The sequence below is a fragment of the Scophthalmus maximus genome, chromosome 3, assembly GCF_022379125.1.
Source record: "Scophthalmus maximus strain ysfricsl-2021 chromosome 3, ASM2237912v1, whole genome shotgun sequence".
NCBI lineage: Eukaryota > Metazoa > Chordata > Actinopteri > Pleuronectiformes > Scophthalmidae > Scophthalmus > Scophthalmus maximus.
This window is the reverse complement of record NC_061517.1, coordinates 13,747,843-13,764,070: the sequence shown is the minus strand read 5'-3', so window position 1 is coordinate 13,764,070 and position 16,228 is coordinate 13,747,843. Positions and strand designations below refer to the sequence as shown.

The 16,228-nt window shown below is 42.3% G+C and overlaps 1 protein-coding gene across 5 annotated transcripts; it reads right to left on the bottom strand.

Annotated features, from left to right (window-relative positions):
* Positions 1–235: 235 nt before the first annotated feature.
* ahcyl1 (adenosylhomocysteinase-like 1) lies at positions 236–15,839 on the bottom strand. Of its 5 annotated transcripts, none has more exons than XM_035644296.2 (17): positions 15,372–15,839; positions 7,892–7,928; positions 7,170–7,313; positions 6,394–6,494; positions 6,180–6,282; positions 5,624–5,718; positions 5,380–5,486; positions 4,097–4,213; positions 3,917–3,980; positions 3,717–3,805; positions 3,448–3,518; positions 3,156–3,250; positions 2,593–2,691; positions 2,212–2,280; positions 1,955–2,033; positions 1,608–1,728; positions 236–1,496 (listed from the first exon to the last, which is right to left on the bottom strand). In XM_035644296.2, exons 1-17 carry the CDS (start codon positions 15,561–15,563, stop codon positions 1,490–1,492), a joined length of 1,590 nt encoding a protein of 529 aa, XP_035500189.1. In that variant the 5' UTR covers positions 15,564–15,839; the 3' UTR covers positions 236–1,489. The 5 variants fall into 5 exon arrangements, with proteins under 5 accessions (XP_035500189.1, XP_035500187.1, XP_035500191.1 ...); XM_035644294.2 differs by having other exon boundaries at positions 7,814–7,928; positions 15,372–15,838; XM_035644298.2 differs by lacking the exon at positions 15,372–15,839 and adding an exon at positions 10,895–11,044.
* Positions 15,840–16,228: the final 389 nt, after the last annotated feature.

Below are 16,228 nucleotides of genomic sequence, written 5' to 3'. Positions count from 1 at the left end.
ACTCAGCTGTTAATATTAGCAACTAATGCAGCTGGTCTGGTGCGCGAGAGCCGGTGAATATTCCAGAGTGGGACGTCAGTTTGGCGCTCAGCCAGCAGGGCAGACTGTCAGGGAACACGATGTAGTCTGTAGATCTAACGCTCATTCAGGGTGATGTGTGGAAAACGTTTCAAAATAATGTCTGCTGCTGCTGTTTTCCTATTTCTTGGCATAAAACAATTTCACACTTTCTCAGTTTATTTGTTAAAATTACTTGCTTTATTGCTGATTGAATGCATTCTTTTACATACATAGTGTATACTTGTGCATTTTGATCACATGAAATATTCGTTTAGGCGACCCCACTGGATCTAAATTAAGACAGTGACAATAATGAGGCATACATAAAGTCTCTGATTATTTTTTTCTCAACATGTAGCTTAATAGCAGGAGCAGTGGAAGGAAGACATACAATGTTAGGAGTAGTAGGTTTATATAAAATAGGAATGTTCATTTAATTAACTCAGTTTTGTACTTTTGTACAGCTTACTTGTAAATTATTTAAAAGGCACATTCATACCATGGCCTTAAAGATATTATCCAGTCAAAACACTAAAACGGAAACATGGTATGGAATGAGGGAAGTTCAACTGGCCACCTTCTCCACTTCTTCTGAATTCTTTTTGAAGAATGAATACATCAAAATAATAATAATAAAAATAACAACAACAACAACAATAATATCGTAATCTGTTCTTAGCAGTTTAAACATCTCTTTGCTTTGTGGTTGTTAAGAAGCTCTGAGTGTTTCAAGATCACTTGAGCATTGAATGCCAAAAGCACGAGTCAGGAATTTAAAATGGACTCCAGCCATTTAGAGGCTATTATTATTTCTTAGAATAAACAACATTGGACGGTGTTATTTATATAACACATGTTATACTGTATTTCATCCCTGTGCTTTGCTGGGTGTTACCTTTTAGGGCATGTATTGCAGATACCATTCAAAGAGCTTATTTCACTCATATAAAACAAAAATATTCCTAAAAGAATATACATCGTGATACAGAGTTGTTCGTGGCTCAGCCTAAACTCTGGCCCATGAAATGTTCTAATAAAATCTTAGTGCCATTGACTGACAAAACAAAAGTGTTATCTTCTGTTCCATTCTTCCGGCCATTATTTGGCACTGTGCGTACATAAGGTTACAAACAAATCAACAACTCTGTGATCTAGTAACATGAGCAGTAGTAACTAAATAAGTACATAGACATGAAAGCATGCAAGCAGGCCTTGTTTTAAACACATGTAAAATGTATATATATATGTTTCCTACATGTATTACTCTTATTTTCCACATGTAACACTATGTCTGAAGTGCTATTAATAAGTTACATTCAGCATAAGTAAAATAATTCCTCCTTTTTGTAGCAATTTAGAAAATAAAATAGATATCTCTGTTCATCCCAGGGCAAAAGTGTTTTGAGGATCATACCATCAGACACTTTCATTAATACCTGTTGGGGGAAAAACAACACTGTTATTGTACATTTGGCGTTATTATTGAAACACACTGTAAAAAAAAAAAAAAAAGGGTAATGGTAGATTTACACCAGCGTGAGACCTACCTGTAGTAATTTGGTTTGAAGGGGCCGTTCTTGTTGAGGCCCATGTACTTGGCCTGCTCGTCAGACAGCTCCGTGAGGTGCGCGTCAAAGTTTGGTAGGTGCAAACTAGCCACGTACTCATCTGGCAGAGAGAGAGACAGATCGGAATCTATGTTTTCTAGAGGGAAACGCTCTCTTGACATTTTTTGCTTTGCTGGATCATGTAATTCTGAGGTAAAATCTAAAGTCACTAGGTGGCGATGATGAGTCAAATAGTTGGTCAAGTATATAACCTGAGACTGCACATTTTCAACTTATTTATAACATAACTCTTGCACTAGAGTTAAAGAGTAGTTTTTGTTTCTTACCCATCTTCTTGGGCAGGAGGTACACATCCTGTTTGTAACGTCCCTCTGGAGCGTTGAATAACTCAATCAGGGCCAGAGCCTACAGACAACACAGATCACACACTGGCTGTGAGACTCGTAAAGGCCGACTGGAAACTACATGTTGCTGCAGAGCAGCAGGTGATGTGATGGTGAGAAGGTAAAAACTGCCCCTCAACTCCAAGAATCTGTCCTGAAGTGGCAGTGAAGGGCTTTAGGGAAAGGACAAAACTTCTAACCTGAGTTGTAGCAGTGATGGACAACACAAACGTAGGCACGGTGGAGCAGCTCAGATTTAAAAGGCGACCCTGAGAAAAAAAATGGAGTAAGAGAATGAACATGAAATATGAACCACATTCGCACGAGACACCTGTAGGCATTTTGATACATGAATGTTACCTGAGGTTAAACTAGCCCAAGGATTTTACCCACAGTTATCAATCAATTATTAATAATCTCACACCGCAATATTTCACTATAGTAAAGCCTTCTTAGCCTGCAAGATGTTATCCAATGCTAAGAGTTTTAATGGTTGGTCGAAGTGTGGCATTAAAACCCATTATCTGTAACTAAACCCATTTTAAGTGTTGAAGTGATATGGGGCTGTAGAGGGACATTACCTCAGCCAGCAGGACAACCCTCTTTCCATCCGGCCAGATGATGTGGTCAACCTGAGAGCGAACCCTCTCCCAGGTCAGCTCAGGGCTGCGCAGACTCGCCTGAAAGCATAAAAAAACAAACAATAAATCCATGCAGAAAAATAAAATATTAAAAATAAATGTGAGATGAGAATAGGTGGTCATTTATCACGTTAATGGTAGAAAAGGATGAGAAGGAAAATCATCAGGAAAACTCAATGGATAACATTTTTTAAATTACTACAAGGTTAAAAAAGGAAGATCTGTCCAGCGGCGGCACATTTCATGATTTCCAATTGATTAAATTAATCGTTCAGTGTCTTCCCTTAAATATATCAGAAATAAGTCGATTTTGTTTAAGAGGGGAGATTTAGAGAAGTTGCTCCTTCAGAGGGGGAATTCTGGATTGCTTAATTGGGCATTTTAAAGCCAGAGGAGTCTGGTCTGCGCCCCACTGTGTGCACAGCTGGAAATTTAAATATAAATTCTCCATATAAACATACTGTACATCCACTCACACACATACAGTTACATAGACTTATTACCACATCAATCTCCGTGTTGGAGTGTCCCATATTGCAGACAATGCAGCCGTTCTTCATGCGGTCAAGCTGTTCTCTGGTAACGACATTCTTGTTGCCTATTTTTGAAGATAAAAGAACAGCGAGTCACTGAAGTGGGAGAAAGTCATGTTTGCAGAAGCTGAACATTAGATTTTAGCAATAAGGATAAAAATATGTGGCTGCGATATTTAAAATGAGATGGTTCATTTGTGCGCTGGAAATAATGTGACTGTCAAAGCAGAAGTAATGAATGTCACTGCAGGGTGCAGCGTACCAGTGCAAGTTATCACCACGTCCATCTGCCGAATGACCTCACTCAGCTTGACCACTCTGAAACCGTCCATGCTGGGTGGAAACACGCAGAGATTTTTTTTTTTTGTTACAGTAACACAAAAACAGTCACAGCAACTTCCAAGAGATGATCATAAAACCCCGTTTTTTGGCATCACAGCTAATCCAATGCACAACACAGAGACAAAAGTACAACCGGGGGCGTACGTGTAGTGATGGAGCGGTGCTGCCTGGTAATGATTAGTGACTCACCACGCCTGCAGGGCACAGATGGGGTCGATCTCAGTGATGCACACGATGGCTCCCAGGGCTTTAAGAGCAGTGCAGCAGCCTTTACCCACCTACAGACCACAGGACAGCACAACAGGGGTAAACATGAAATGTACAATGTGTAAAAAAAATAAGTCATAACATCTCAAATAATATTTTTTCAAAATCAAACAATGATTCACCTCTCCATAACCACACACGACGACTTGTTTGCCTCCAAACATAATATCTGTGGTCCTCTTCAAGCTGTCGGATACAAGCATAACAACACACTTTATATACATATATATATATATCAAAAGGGCAACAGTGGCACGATTGCACACGATTGGCAGGATTTCTGGATGATTTATTGTCCTGACCCGTCCAGGATGGATTCACGGCAGCAGTAAAGGTTGTCGAACTTCTGCTTGGTTACTGAGTCGTTCACGTTCATGGCAGGGACGCACAGCTTGCCAGCCTTGGACAACTGGTACAATCTGAGAGGACACACAAGGAATCATGTCCAGGCAGAAGCGCACACGCACAACACACGTGCAAATGTCCACACACCAACTGGGCCGCAGTGCTGTGTGACCTCACACTTTGCCTGGATAATTGATTCCACTGAGAGTTGTACATGCACAGCTGCTGTGAGCCGCGGTCAAGCGCTGCCGTGTTTCTCAAACGGGCTCTGGCCAAATTGGGCCAGTGACCTTTTCAATCCACAGAGTCAGTGTGTATTAATACTAATGTTAGTGTTTTATACAACTGCCTTGGATATTGTTTGTGCTGATGTAGTATATGTAATATATCAGAAAGGGCTTGTCTGCTTCCAGCTCAACTCCATCTAGAGGACAAAATAATGTAAACGCCTCTGACGGATTTTAAATGCTACTTTTTCCCAGATAAAAACAACATTGGATATTTTTTATCAGCTTTTGTCTAATGTCAGGCAGTCAGACTTAAAAGTCAAGTACATCAGTCACAAAGCTACCATTTTAATATAGCTTGAAAACACGGACAAACTGCCATTCCAATAGTTATGTTGCTCAAGCAGCCAGCCAGTCCTCTCCTCTGCTGTCTGCCTCTGCCATTAATTGTGTGTGTGTGTGTGTGTGTGTGTGTGTGTGTGTGTTTTGTTTCTTGCAGGAGTACCTGTGTTTGCATGGAAGGGTGAGTCAGAGGATGACAAACAACCACAGTATGTATTTCAAGAAATACTACAAAATGTCATTAACCCTAACACAATCCATCTTTGTACACAATTCTGAATGTAGTTATTCACAAAGTCTAACATCTTTATTGTGTTTATATTATTGCATCTACCTTTTTCAGTCCACATTCGTTTATTTAAGTGTTGCAGGCAAGTACAAGATTTAAGTATCCCACAGCACAAAATGACCATAAAATAACTTCATGGTCTGATCACTACCAATGAATCAAGAAGTGCTTCATTGTCAGTTATCGTCTATCATAAGCTGTGGCACAAAAGTGAAAATTTCTTGCCAGCAGTCACAGCTTTGGCCACCATCCACACTTTACTCATCAACATCAAATTGAGTCCCTGTGTCCCAATGAACTATGCAGTGAATAAAACGCCATCAGAAAGGAACGTTGGCCAAAAATACAAGAATAGGTTCTAGAAACAATTTCTACATCTCACCTGTGCACCCCAGTGACACTCTCCTCCACGATGCCCCGGACTTTCTTAAAGACGCTGGGGTACTTCTTGTACACCCAGTGGGTTAAGTCTCCGCCATCATCCAGGATCTTAAGGGAAAAAAATCAGTGAACAGCATGAAAAACAACCTTCACAATCAAACACCCAGTCTGTGACAACTGAACAAGGCCCACAGATAGAAGAGACAGAGGAGGACAGTCTAATTATGAGCTTGTCAGACTCATACCATATTGGCCTGCCAGCCCTCGGTGTTGACACAGCGATCGATGCACCACCAGAAGTCATCCTCTGACTCACCCTTCCATGCAAACACAGGTACTCCTGCAAGAAACAAAACACACACACACACACACACACATACACACACACACACACACACACACACACACACACACACACACACACACACACACACACACACAATTAATGGCAGAGGCAGACAGCAGAGGAGAGGACTGGCTGGCTGCTTGACTATTGGAGTGGCTTTACACAGTGATAGCACATTTGCAGATTTGTTTGCTGTGTAGTTTCAAGTTGTGGTAAGCTTCAATGCTAAAACAAGATCAAAAATAAATGCAACAACACTTTCTATTGCATTGTAGACATCAATTATGGTTGGTGTAATGAGTATCATTATAGCTTCCAAGGTGACAGCTAATGCAAGGTAACATCCACTGTCGAGTTAACTTGGTATAAAACATTTTATATCTCATGTTAATGACAGTGATGATTTCCTCTTCTGTTACACGTAACAGCTGACTTTAGCAAGGAGCGGATCGCACCTGTTTCAGCGAGAGCAGCAGCCACCTCATTCTGAGTGGAGTAGATGTTACATGCAGTCCAGCGACACTGGGCCCCGAGGGCTACCAGGGTCTCAATCAGGACCTGAGAGGGAAGCCACAGAATATACAATTACACAAACAGGTAGCAGTGATAAAGAAGAGAAGGACGTTAACCATCACATTGATCTGCAGTGAACGGGAGGAGAGGACGTACTGCTGTCTGAGCAGTGATATGGGTGCAGCCGACTATCTTCGCCCCAGCTAGTGGCTTCTCCCCCTGGGCTCTCTTCCTCAAAGAGATCAGGGCAGACATGTCTGGGGAGGAACAGATTAAGCGCAAATTAAAGGAAAGGTGAAAGGGCATGAAGCTTCAGCTTCTGTTTTGGGAGAGAGAGAAGAAGTATGATGGGCCATTCTGAATACAAAAAATAAGCTCTTTCTATGAGGTGGATGTTCTGTAAAATTGAGCAAGAATGCCAGCGACAGCTGTTGCTGCCTTGGCTTTGAGCCTGGAGAACACTTGAGAAGTACCCGCACCTACTTCTCACTCACATGACCAATGTAAACGGCCAGAGGGACAGGAAATAGAGCAGGGAGTACACAAAAGGAGAGTATCAAAAGAAGAAAATAAGTGATTAATTGAGCTGAGAGAATCATATTTCCTGAGTAATAATCCCTGGTTTATAATATAATAGCGTCCCTTTATCAAAAAGTGTCTAAGCAGCAGAACTGATGCCATGTGATACGTATCTGGGAACAAAGTCACATTACTGTAGCTCAAAGCTCCCTTTGTATAAATGGTTGATACAGCATGTACATGATTTCCTCCCTGTGTAGAAAAGTGAGTTCATATTAAGAGGCTAAACTTGGCTCAACTCAAACCCATTGTGATGGGAGTGACTGAATCGTCAAAGGGTTCCGTGATGATGGTACGTACCGTGTTTCGCATTAGAAATTGAAAATAACGAAACACACTGAGTTCAGATGTACCTTGTTCTGCAATCTCTATTTCTCGGCGGCCAAATTCTGCCTGCTTGATGTTCTTCACACAGAAGTCGCTGCTCCCGTGGGTGTTGACCTGGGCTTTGTCCCGGGGGGAGGTTTCATCATCCGAGCTGTCGGTGTAGGACGCAGCTGGGAAATGGAGAACACAAAAGGTCACTATGGTGGAAATGCATACAAAAGAGCCAGTTCTGAAAAAGATATGCCTCAAATCCATTGTATGAAAGGTGAAGTGTGTGTGTGTGTGCGTGTGTGTGTGTGTGTGTGTGTGTGTGTGTGTGTGTGTGTTAGTGTGCGCACACACACACACTCTATGTGTCTATTACAAACATGCATGTACTTGTAGATAGATAGATAGATAGATAGATAGATGACTTCATTAATCCTCGGGGGGGAAATCAATTTGTCATAGCAGCCATGCACACAGTAATTTTGCACAAATACAAAATACAGAAATGCAAAAAACACAGTTAAAAGCCCTGAAACAATTAAATAAGGTGCAGTATAACAAAAAAGGTCTGATAAAAAATAAAAAAATAACAACACAAAAATCAGAGATATAAAAATACTTAAACTAAAAATTGACAAAACAACCTCATGGAAGTAGGATGAGACGTTCAGGTGAGCAGTACCTGAGCTGTAGCTGTCTGTGGAGGACTGCGAGATGGACCGAGACAGAGAGCGGCGGCCGGCCTTGGTGGGGTACTTACTGAATTCCTGTTTGTCCTCGGTGTTTGCGAACTGGATCTGGAGAAAAAAACAGGACAAAATGTTTCACAACGTAGTAAAGATCCGGACGTAGTTTTTGTTTCTTTCTATGTGCACTATGTAAGTGTTAATAATCATGAAATGGGGGGGAGCGAGGAACAAAAAGTACCATCATCATCATCGCCACAAAAACAGTGACACACTCTCAGTTATACACAGTAAGGTGTTCACACTCTTACTGTAGTTTATAGTTGAGGTAATTATTTGACATATCAGACACTAGAACTATCATTTCAAAAGGTAAATTACCTGAGCCTGTAACAGTAAATCACAGGTGGCTCAGGGAGGAAAGAGCTGATGCCTATTTTTAGATGCTCCTCGCTGCCATGTGATTTCTGCTTTGTGCAAAAACACAGGCGTCATCTGTCGAACCCTTCAAAGGGCCCAAGATCATATACCTGGAAACACATATAGTGGATCAGCACCCAGCTAGCTCTGTTGTTTCCTGGACGAGCCTTTGACAAAAAAAAAAGTTAAGTCTCAACTGTCTAGTGATTGATGTTACAACCCCAGACATTGGTCCAACTCTTATCATTCAGGTGCTAGGTAAAAGCCAGTGCTGTGTATGAATTTAGCTCTTTTATGGGAAGGCTCCAATTAGATTTAGGATCTGACAAATCCACTGAGCCTGATTGTCACAGATTCAGGCTGTTAAAATGACTCTGTGCCGACAGTAGACAACACTCAGGTGTCCACATTAGAAACAAATTGGAGACCTGACCTTCGGTAAACCCTGTCAGTGAGGACGGTAACCAGTTTAAAGTGCAGCAGATCAGTCTATCTACATCCACCCTGACAATTATTACAAATGTAAATGAGTCAGAAACAATACCTCTGTAAAGGCAGAAATGACTCACAGTGACTCCACAAGCGTCGAGGCCCAGGTGGATTAAGCTGCAGGTCCTATTTTGGTCACACCTGGCCATGTGAATTAATGGGATTGTGAGAAAGAGACTGTTTCTGGATGATCTCACCCGAAGCAATATTCCTCAGCATTTTACTGAAATCGGTTTGTCTGCAGGAGGGTTTCAGGTCTGAACCTTGTGATGTCCTTCGAGTTTAGACCGTGGGGTTACTGTGTGAATTTGACATATCTGAATATTCCATCACCCTGACTGATGTTGGCAACAGATCCACTACTTTGATAATTTATACAACTACTGCTAACCAAAGTTACCTTGAAGAAAGGCTGCCTCTCCGAGACAACCTTTGGGTCTTGAAGGATTAGTGGCAAGTGTGGAGGATCAAACCCAGACTCGCAACATTGTATAATGTCACAACACTGTGGGTCAAGTAAGCAAGAGTGGTGGACTTTCAACGTGCTTCTTGGTAACGTTGGTGGGGCTTCATACGTTTGTTTTTCTTGAGTTCTTGATTCCATTTGTCTGGAAAATTGAATCCGGACATTTTCTGGCGTGTTGCCGTTCACACACGAAGAGCACAGCAGGTGCAACATTCAGGTGAGGGGTGGCGCCGGGGTAGAGCGCCCCCCCTCACTCGCCGTGAATCTTCCGGACATTTTCCTTCTGAATTCTCACATGGGCTCACAAGGGGGGCTTGGCCGGAAAATGCCCGCAGCAACATTTGCGGACATTTGTAATCTCACATACAAAATGTCGGGACGGAAACTGTGTGTCTGAAAGCAGCTAATGAGATTTTGTTTCAGAGTACGGTTTTTATTTCTTTTCTTTTTTTTCATTGACAGTTCACACATGCTTTTATGGGAAGAGACGTTTTGAAGCCAATGAAATTCATGTAGAGGCCTTCTTGATCTTTAGACTTTCTAATTCTTAATCAATCGGATCATTACACAAAACGATTTCTTCAACAGAAGTGCTCGATTACAAGGTTATGTACAATTCTCAATGCTCCATCCTTACATTTCTACATGGCGTTGTTCTCTTCCTTTTCAAAATTCCTGACGAAATCTTTTCAATTGTCTTCATTCATTGTGACATTGCGGCTGGAATTCCCTGTTCTCTTATTTTCAGATGTCCATAGGATGTGTTTGGAGTAAAAACTTGCGTGCGGGACAGCAGAGTTGACACAACACACAGATAAATCCAGGGAAGAACACACAAAGGCCAGACCATCAACAGTGAGTATGATGTGCACTGTACGTAGAGATGTCGACCTGACACCATGAGGTGATGATTACGACAAAACATTAAAAGAAATACTACATTTGAAGTTAAATTGAGGTTGAATGGGGCTCATACGGCTGGCGCCAACATCATTTATGATCCCTTAGGAAAATACTGTAAAACAACCGTGCTTTTACCTCCTCACCATGGTCGTAGGTACTGCTATGAAACGTTCAGTGTTTATACCTTGATTCTCTCTTTCCACCAGGGCTTCAACAATCTACTGAGTCAGTAAGAGGAAACTCAAGAAGCTTGTGAGACAGTGTGAACTGACGGGATCTCTGCATGTCTCTGTTTTCACAATTTGGAGTGTGCTCCATCTCATACACTTGCAAAATAGTACTTTTATGTTTACTTTGCATCAGTTTGGACTCCTGAGTGTTCAGCAGAAGTTCTGTGCAGCCCTTTGAATTTCTGCATCGTGCTTCCTCAATTCAGAAGACGACTAAAAACCAGCGAATCCTCTGAAGGTATAAAACAAAAGATGAATCTAGTTATTGATAAATCGCCTGGCGTTAGTTAAGGGCTCTGTTTCTGCCACTCTTACACAGTAAACTATCACAAACTTGGCTTTTTGAGGAGATCTACCTGCGTTACAGTGGAATTTTTTTGTTAGAAGTCAAAGAAAAACACTTGTTTGCTCAAGGTGAAGAACCACTCGACAGGACTGCAAAAAGAGGAGGGAATAACCTCAAACGTGCCAAAAGTAACGGCAGCACATCTGTGTGGGATATGCAGCAGGCTATCTTTAAGAATAAGTGTACTGGATGAGTTCCCGGTGATGCATTAGTGGCGACTCACCCTTTCTCTCCCGTGCCCATGTTTGTGTGCCATGGCTGCCTGGTCTCTCCAGTTTTCCAGCCTACTTCCCTGTGCCTGTGTCCTCTGTGTGATGGTACTAGGTGTCCCTGATGCTATTATCCCAGAACACTCCCAGGCACAGCCAGGGGGAGGTTCCCACCTATTATCGTGATTTCTAATGGCCGACCTGGAGCTAGAGAGAGAGAGAGCGAGAAAGAGACACTGGGCCTCTCTCTTTCTCTCTCCCCCTCACTCTCTTTCACTTTCTCTTGATTCTGCCCTTGACAACCAGCTGCTAAAGTCTGGATGTATTTTATGGTAGATTTGATTTCAGTGCTAGAGGAGCACACACACAGGAACAACTTGCAAAGACTAAAAGAATCCGATATGTAAATTTGCAAATAACCAGAAATAAGTGCGGAAAAATTCAAAAAATACACACAAAAACACATTTCCCTTTAGTCTTTATTCCCGATTTAGACTTACTAGAAAGGGGAGAGACAGGAGGAATTAAACCCTGTTTCCATTAGCCTTCTGCTGCATCAATAAGCGGCCCATCCAGTCCCATCTTACAGCTAAAAATACCCTTTCTCTACGAGATAGCAGGCCAGGTCACAGGCTTAAGCCGCGGTGCGACGGTCAGCCGGCAGTGCAGAGGGCTCAACGTGGGCCTGGAATAAGGCAACACAAACTACTTAGCCACACAACTAGTGCTCAACAGTGCCACCTAACTGCAAAACACACACAGTCTTAATCCACGTAGTAGATCTTTGCACATTGACAAACTCACAGTACTCAACAAGTCAAAGTCAGGTGGTCCGGAATATTTTTCAATAATATAATTTGTTTTTAATTCAAGTTGAGTCAAGAAGTAGCTCTATACCCACTGTACTTCCTACTAAGATCAACGCAGGCATGACGGCTTAAAGTGTTGTGAAAGAAAACACACCTCCAGGAGGACTCTACCGTATGTGACCTTTAGCAGAAACCGTTTATTCTGCTCATTATCACCAAGCTCGTCTGCAGAGAATATATAAATCAAGGCAATGCAAAACCATATGTCATAAACAAACACACAGGTTTGTGACCCTGTTATCTACAAGTGTCAACATCAATATCATTTACAAGGTAAATACTAAGTAAAGACAGAATGCTGATAGCTAATACTGTAGCTGAAGTACAGTCATCCTTTAAATACCACAGACACAACTGAGAACACAGATGGGGAAAAAATGATGGAACTAGTCAGTATGGATGTGTTATATTTCTCAGTCTATGGTGACTTTACCCCCAAAGTTAATATGGGTCAGAACGTGGGTCAAACACAGTACTTCACTTGTTTAGACTATGGCAGACTTAGTTTTAATTAACATTTGTTTTTTTAGCTGGCGACAGTATTTTCTAAATTTAGCAAGCTGGATTTAAAGCCCCATAGAGAATAATACAGTACGTCATGTTTATTTTGTTTAAGATGGTTTTGTGTTTTGGATAAATATCTATGCCACTTTCAAATTATTCTTATGTCATAAGTCTTTGTAGTGCAGTGAATTCTATGTGACGTTGTATCGTCGGGAAGTCTCGTATTTACAAATCCTTTGAATGCTGTAGGGGCTTTACGTTTGACATTTGAATCTCTCTCTGGGTTTAAGGATTAGATGAATAAAGATTTCCTTTTCATGTATTGTTCAAGGTTGTTTCTGCACCTTAATTCAAACTTGCGGTGTGATGGGAAAGAACTGTATTTGACCTTCACACAACACTTCTTTAATGTTGGCAGACGAACAAGATGAGATGAAGGTGAAAATAAGGTATGAATACGTTAGAGATTCTATGTATAACTGACCAAATTAATGGAAAAAAAAAATCATGGCGTATGAACAAATTCACGTTGAAGTCTCATGCCCAGGGGGGCGTATTGTGTAACTGCTGGATGGATTCAAAAAGAGAGAGGAGGCCTCGTGATGGCGTTCTTTGACTCATCCACCCACACATACACACATCCAATATTCGTTTTTAATTTGTAGTATTGATTGCTTTTTGCTCGCTGCACCTTTCAGCTGTTCATGTGACAATGCATTAGTTTAACCAATGTCCAACCCTTCATTTTCATGTGTGATAATTTCTGGAATTTTAATTATATTTTTCAACCATTTGCAGGATTTGTTTTTCTCATAAATTTTCTTCGTGCCACCAGGTGCCTCGGTTTGACACTGGGCTCTCACATTTATTCATAACACGCTGCTTTTGTTTTCATAAGCACGGTGCACAATCCTACCATGCAATATGTTTTCAGTCCGGCTCCCTGAGGCGGCTCACAGTCCTCATATTATTGCCTTGGCAGACAGGGGGTCTGAGCTAATGTTCAGTAGTCTGTGAGCCCCGCTGCTGGGAAAATAGATATTTCTATTATGCTCAATATTTCGTCCAGGACTTGGGGACACAAAATATTTAGCTCAAAAGTAAATTCCAGTTTGGTGAAGCTCACTCTTATTTACTTATTTTCAGGCAACAACGTTTTTTTATTGATTAGCAAAAAAACAGTGACATGTATTCCTTGTGTTTAGATTCACAATTTCTGAGTTTTTCCCAGTTCTGCAAAGCGTTTGAACGATTTGTACATCAACTGTTATAATTCACAGTTAGTAAGGCCATCGGGCCACATTAATAATAAGGATATTTTGTAAAGTTAGTATTAATATGCAAATGTGTCCTTGTGTAACGGAGGTGATGTTCACCACCATTTAAAAAAAAGTCTTAGCCAACTATAACAGAAGTACAAAGATGCCAAATTATGTGATAATTGTCATATCGACATATAATAGACCAAACACAGGGGATCAAGGCATGTGGACCAAGTCTCATTAAGTTCAGTAGTCGGTGCCAGAATAGCAGTTGTATCAGTGACCAACACTGTTTGACTGAACAAAATTTTATAAGAATCATTTACCCAGTTGTTGTATATAGATTTCCAATTTAAAATTGTACATATTATTATTTTTCCTATTCTTTTCTCCTCTCGCGCTGCTATTTCTTGGTGCTGCTGTGTCTGTATCTCATTTCCCCTAAGGAGGCTCAATAAAGGTGCATCTTATCTCACATAAAGGTTTATGAACTACACATAATGTATTTCTTGATTATGATTATGTGTTGATATTTTTTGTTTTCAGATATCTGCTGACAAATGGACGAGTACACTTAAGTGGATTTAATGGTGTAAGGCTAATATCAGGCCACAATATCGGTGCACTCTGCTGTATGGATCAGGCTCTATCTGTTTAAATCATCACAATATGTCAAAGGTCACCTTGAGGGACAGAAAAATGCCAAACAAAATTATTACCACATTTTATGGCCTTGAAAATCTCCAGAGAAAAAAGAAGGTTTTTCACCATGACCTTCACAAAGAATCAGTTGAAGGATCAGGGCAAAGGAGACAAAAAAAGTCAGAGGAGTTTTACTCTAGGTTGGTTCTGAGAGAACAAAAAAGAGGCCTTCACCCAAATGTCTGTTCCATGTTTATCCACTGCTTGTTGCCACGCTGTTACACACACTGGTGGATCTGTACTGATATGAGCAGACGTCTCAAAGGAATCTCTCACTTAATTGTTCTGTGCTGTTGTGTAACAGCCAAGAAATTCAAGGCCTTTTGTCCCAGGTGTTTTATCACGCTGTTCCTGTTACTAACAACGACGGTGCCCCCCCCCCACACACACACACATGCTCCTGAACAAATTCAAGAGCGCAGTCCTGAACACAAGGACAAGGTCACTTGGCCATGATTAACTGCTGCAGGTTAAATTTCCACAACCCAAATCCCGTCAAAGATTTCAAAGCTCTGACTGCAATTCACGGTGGACTGAAATCCTTCAGAAGGCAAACACCTCAAACATCTCATACGTGGTGTGCAGACCCACGGGTATGTTGGCCCGTGTATTTCTAAACTATGCAGAGGTTTAAGAGCTCAACGTGGCTTTTCATTGTGACTTGCCTGCAGGATGTTGGCATGATGAAGTGTGATTCCAATAAACAGGAAGGCAGATTTGAACCATAATCCAGCCTTGCTGAAAGCCCCTTTGGAATTACACGTTATGGCCTCAGTAATAAAAGTATAAAAGCTATGATTAGACAAAAGCCAAATCGTGTGAAGCGGCGACGCAAAGCTTTTTATTTGTGGCCCTATAACTTCCTCGACCCTCTGTCTGAATCTCTCTGAGTGGCAGAGACGGCTGGGGATGATGGAGTGATCCCTCGGTAGCTGTTACGTGTGACACTGCAGCATCACCTCCCACAATGCACCGCAGCCGCCTGCACACACTTACCTGCTCGACTCAAGGCTGGAAGAAAAGGAATGGTTTCTTTTATGAATATGTGATAAATGGAGCCTTCCCTGCGGTTCGAACAATGTGTGCCTGACGTGGGTTTATCCTCATCACATGTGCCTGACGCGCACACTGATGGCGAACATCGCGTCTCCTACCTTCTTGACGGACTTGAGTGTGGGCACTGCGGTGAACGCAGCGGAAGGCATCTCCCCCACGTTCATGTTCACGTCGCTGCTGTTCTTGCTCACAGTCATCGCCGAGTATTTCTCCGCGACGTTCTCGGTCTCTTTGACGTACTTGGTGGCCTGTTTCACCTCCGCCTTGCTGTCCACGACCGAGTCGGTCATCGCGCCCAGGTGCTACCGTCGCTGGTGATGAGGGACTGACCGTTAGCTCGGCCCGTGTCTTTCTCCCCGGGTTTGAGCTTCGTGTCTTTAAAAAGAAACGAATAAAGAGCGAACCGACGCCGAGGCACTTCCGCTCGACCTTGACGAACGGGGACGGGAGAGATGGAGCCGTGTTCTGCCCTCGGCACCTTTCTAACAGAGAGGCACGCACACTTGCTCCGGTCCTACGGCTCTGCTGTCATCCACAGACGGCAACGTCTCCGGGGGGGGGGGGCGGGAGGAGGCAGGCGGGGGGCGGGTTGGTTGACGCTGTCACCTGAACAAGTGGGCAGGGTGCGGGGGCGGAGAGGACGACGGAGGAGTAACGACTGAGGCTCGTTAGTCGTCAAAGTAATTACACTAGCGTTGCTCTTTGCTCTACTTGTCATTTGGTGATGTCCACAGATGGTAGTGTCGTTTACAGTGTTGCCCCTGGTGCAGCATCCCAGCAGGATGAGTGCAAGTCCCGCCTCCTTCTCTGTGATTGGCTGAGAGCTGCACGAACGTCAGGCCCCGAAGCTTCTGATTGGTAGAGCTCGCTGCTCGGGACAGTGTTTAAACTGAGAGGAGTCTTCTAAGAGAAGACTTCATTATGTCCCAAATCTGACAGAAATAATAAAGGCCTT

Excerpts from the sequence above, each read along its gene's own strand:
- ahcyl1 (XM_035644294.2), bottom strand. The coding sequence starts at position 15,563 with ATGACCGACTCGGTCGTGGACAGCAAGGCGGAGGTGAAACAGGCCACC. Across the intron at positions 7,929-15,371 it reads CACTCAAGTCCGTCAAGAAG|ATCCAGTTCGCAAACACCGA; the intron begins GTAGGAGACGCG and ends TTTTTTCTCCAG. Across the intron at positions 5,719-6,179 it reads TGCTGCTCTCGCTGAAACAG|GAGTACCTGTGTTTGCATGG; the intron begins GTGCGATCCGCT and ends TGTTTCTTGCAG.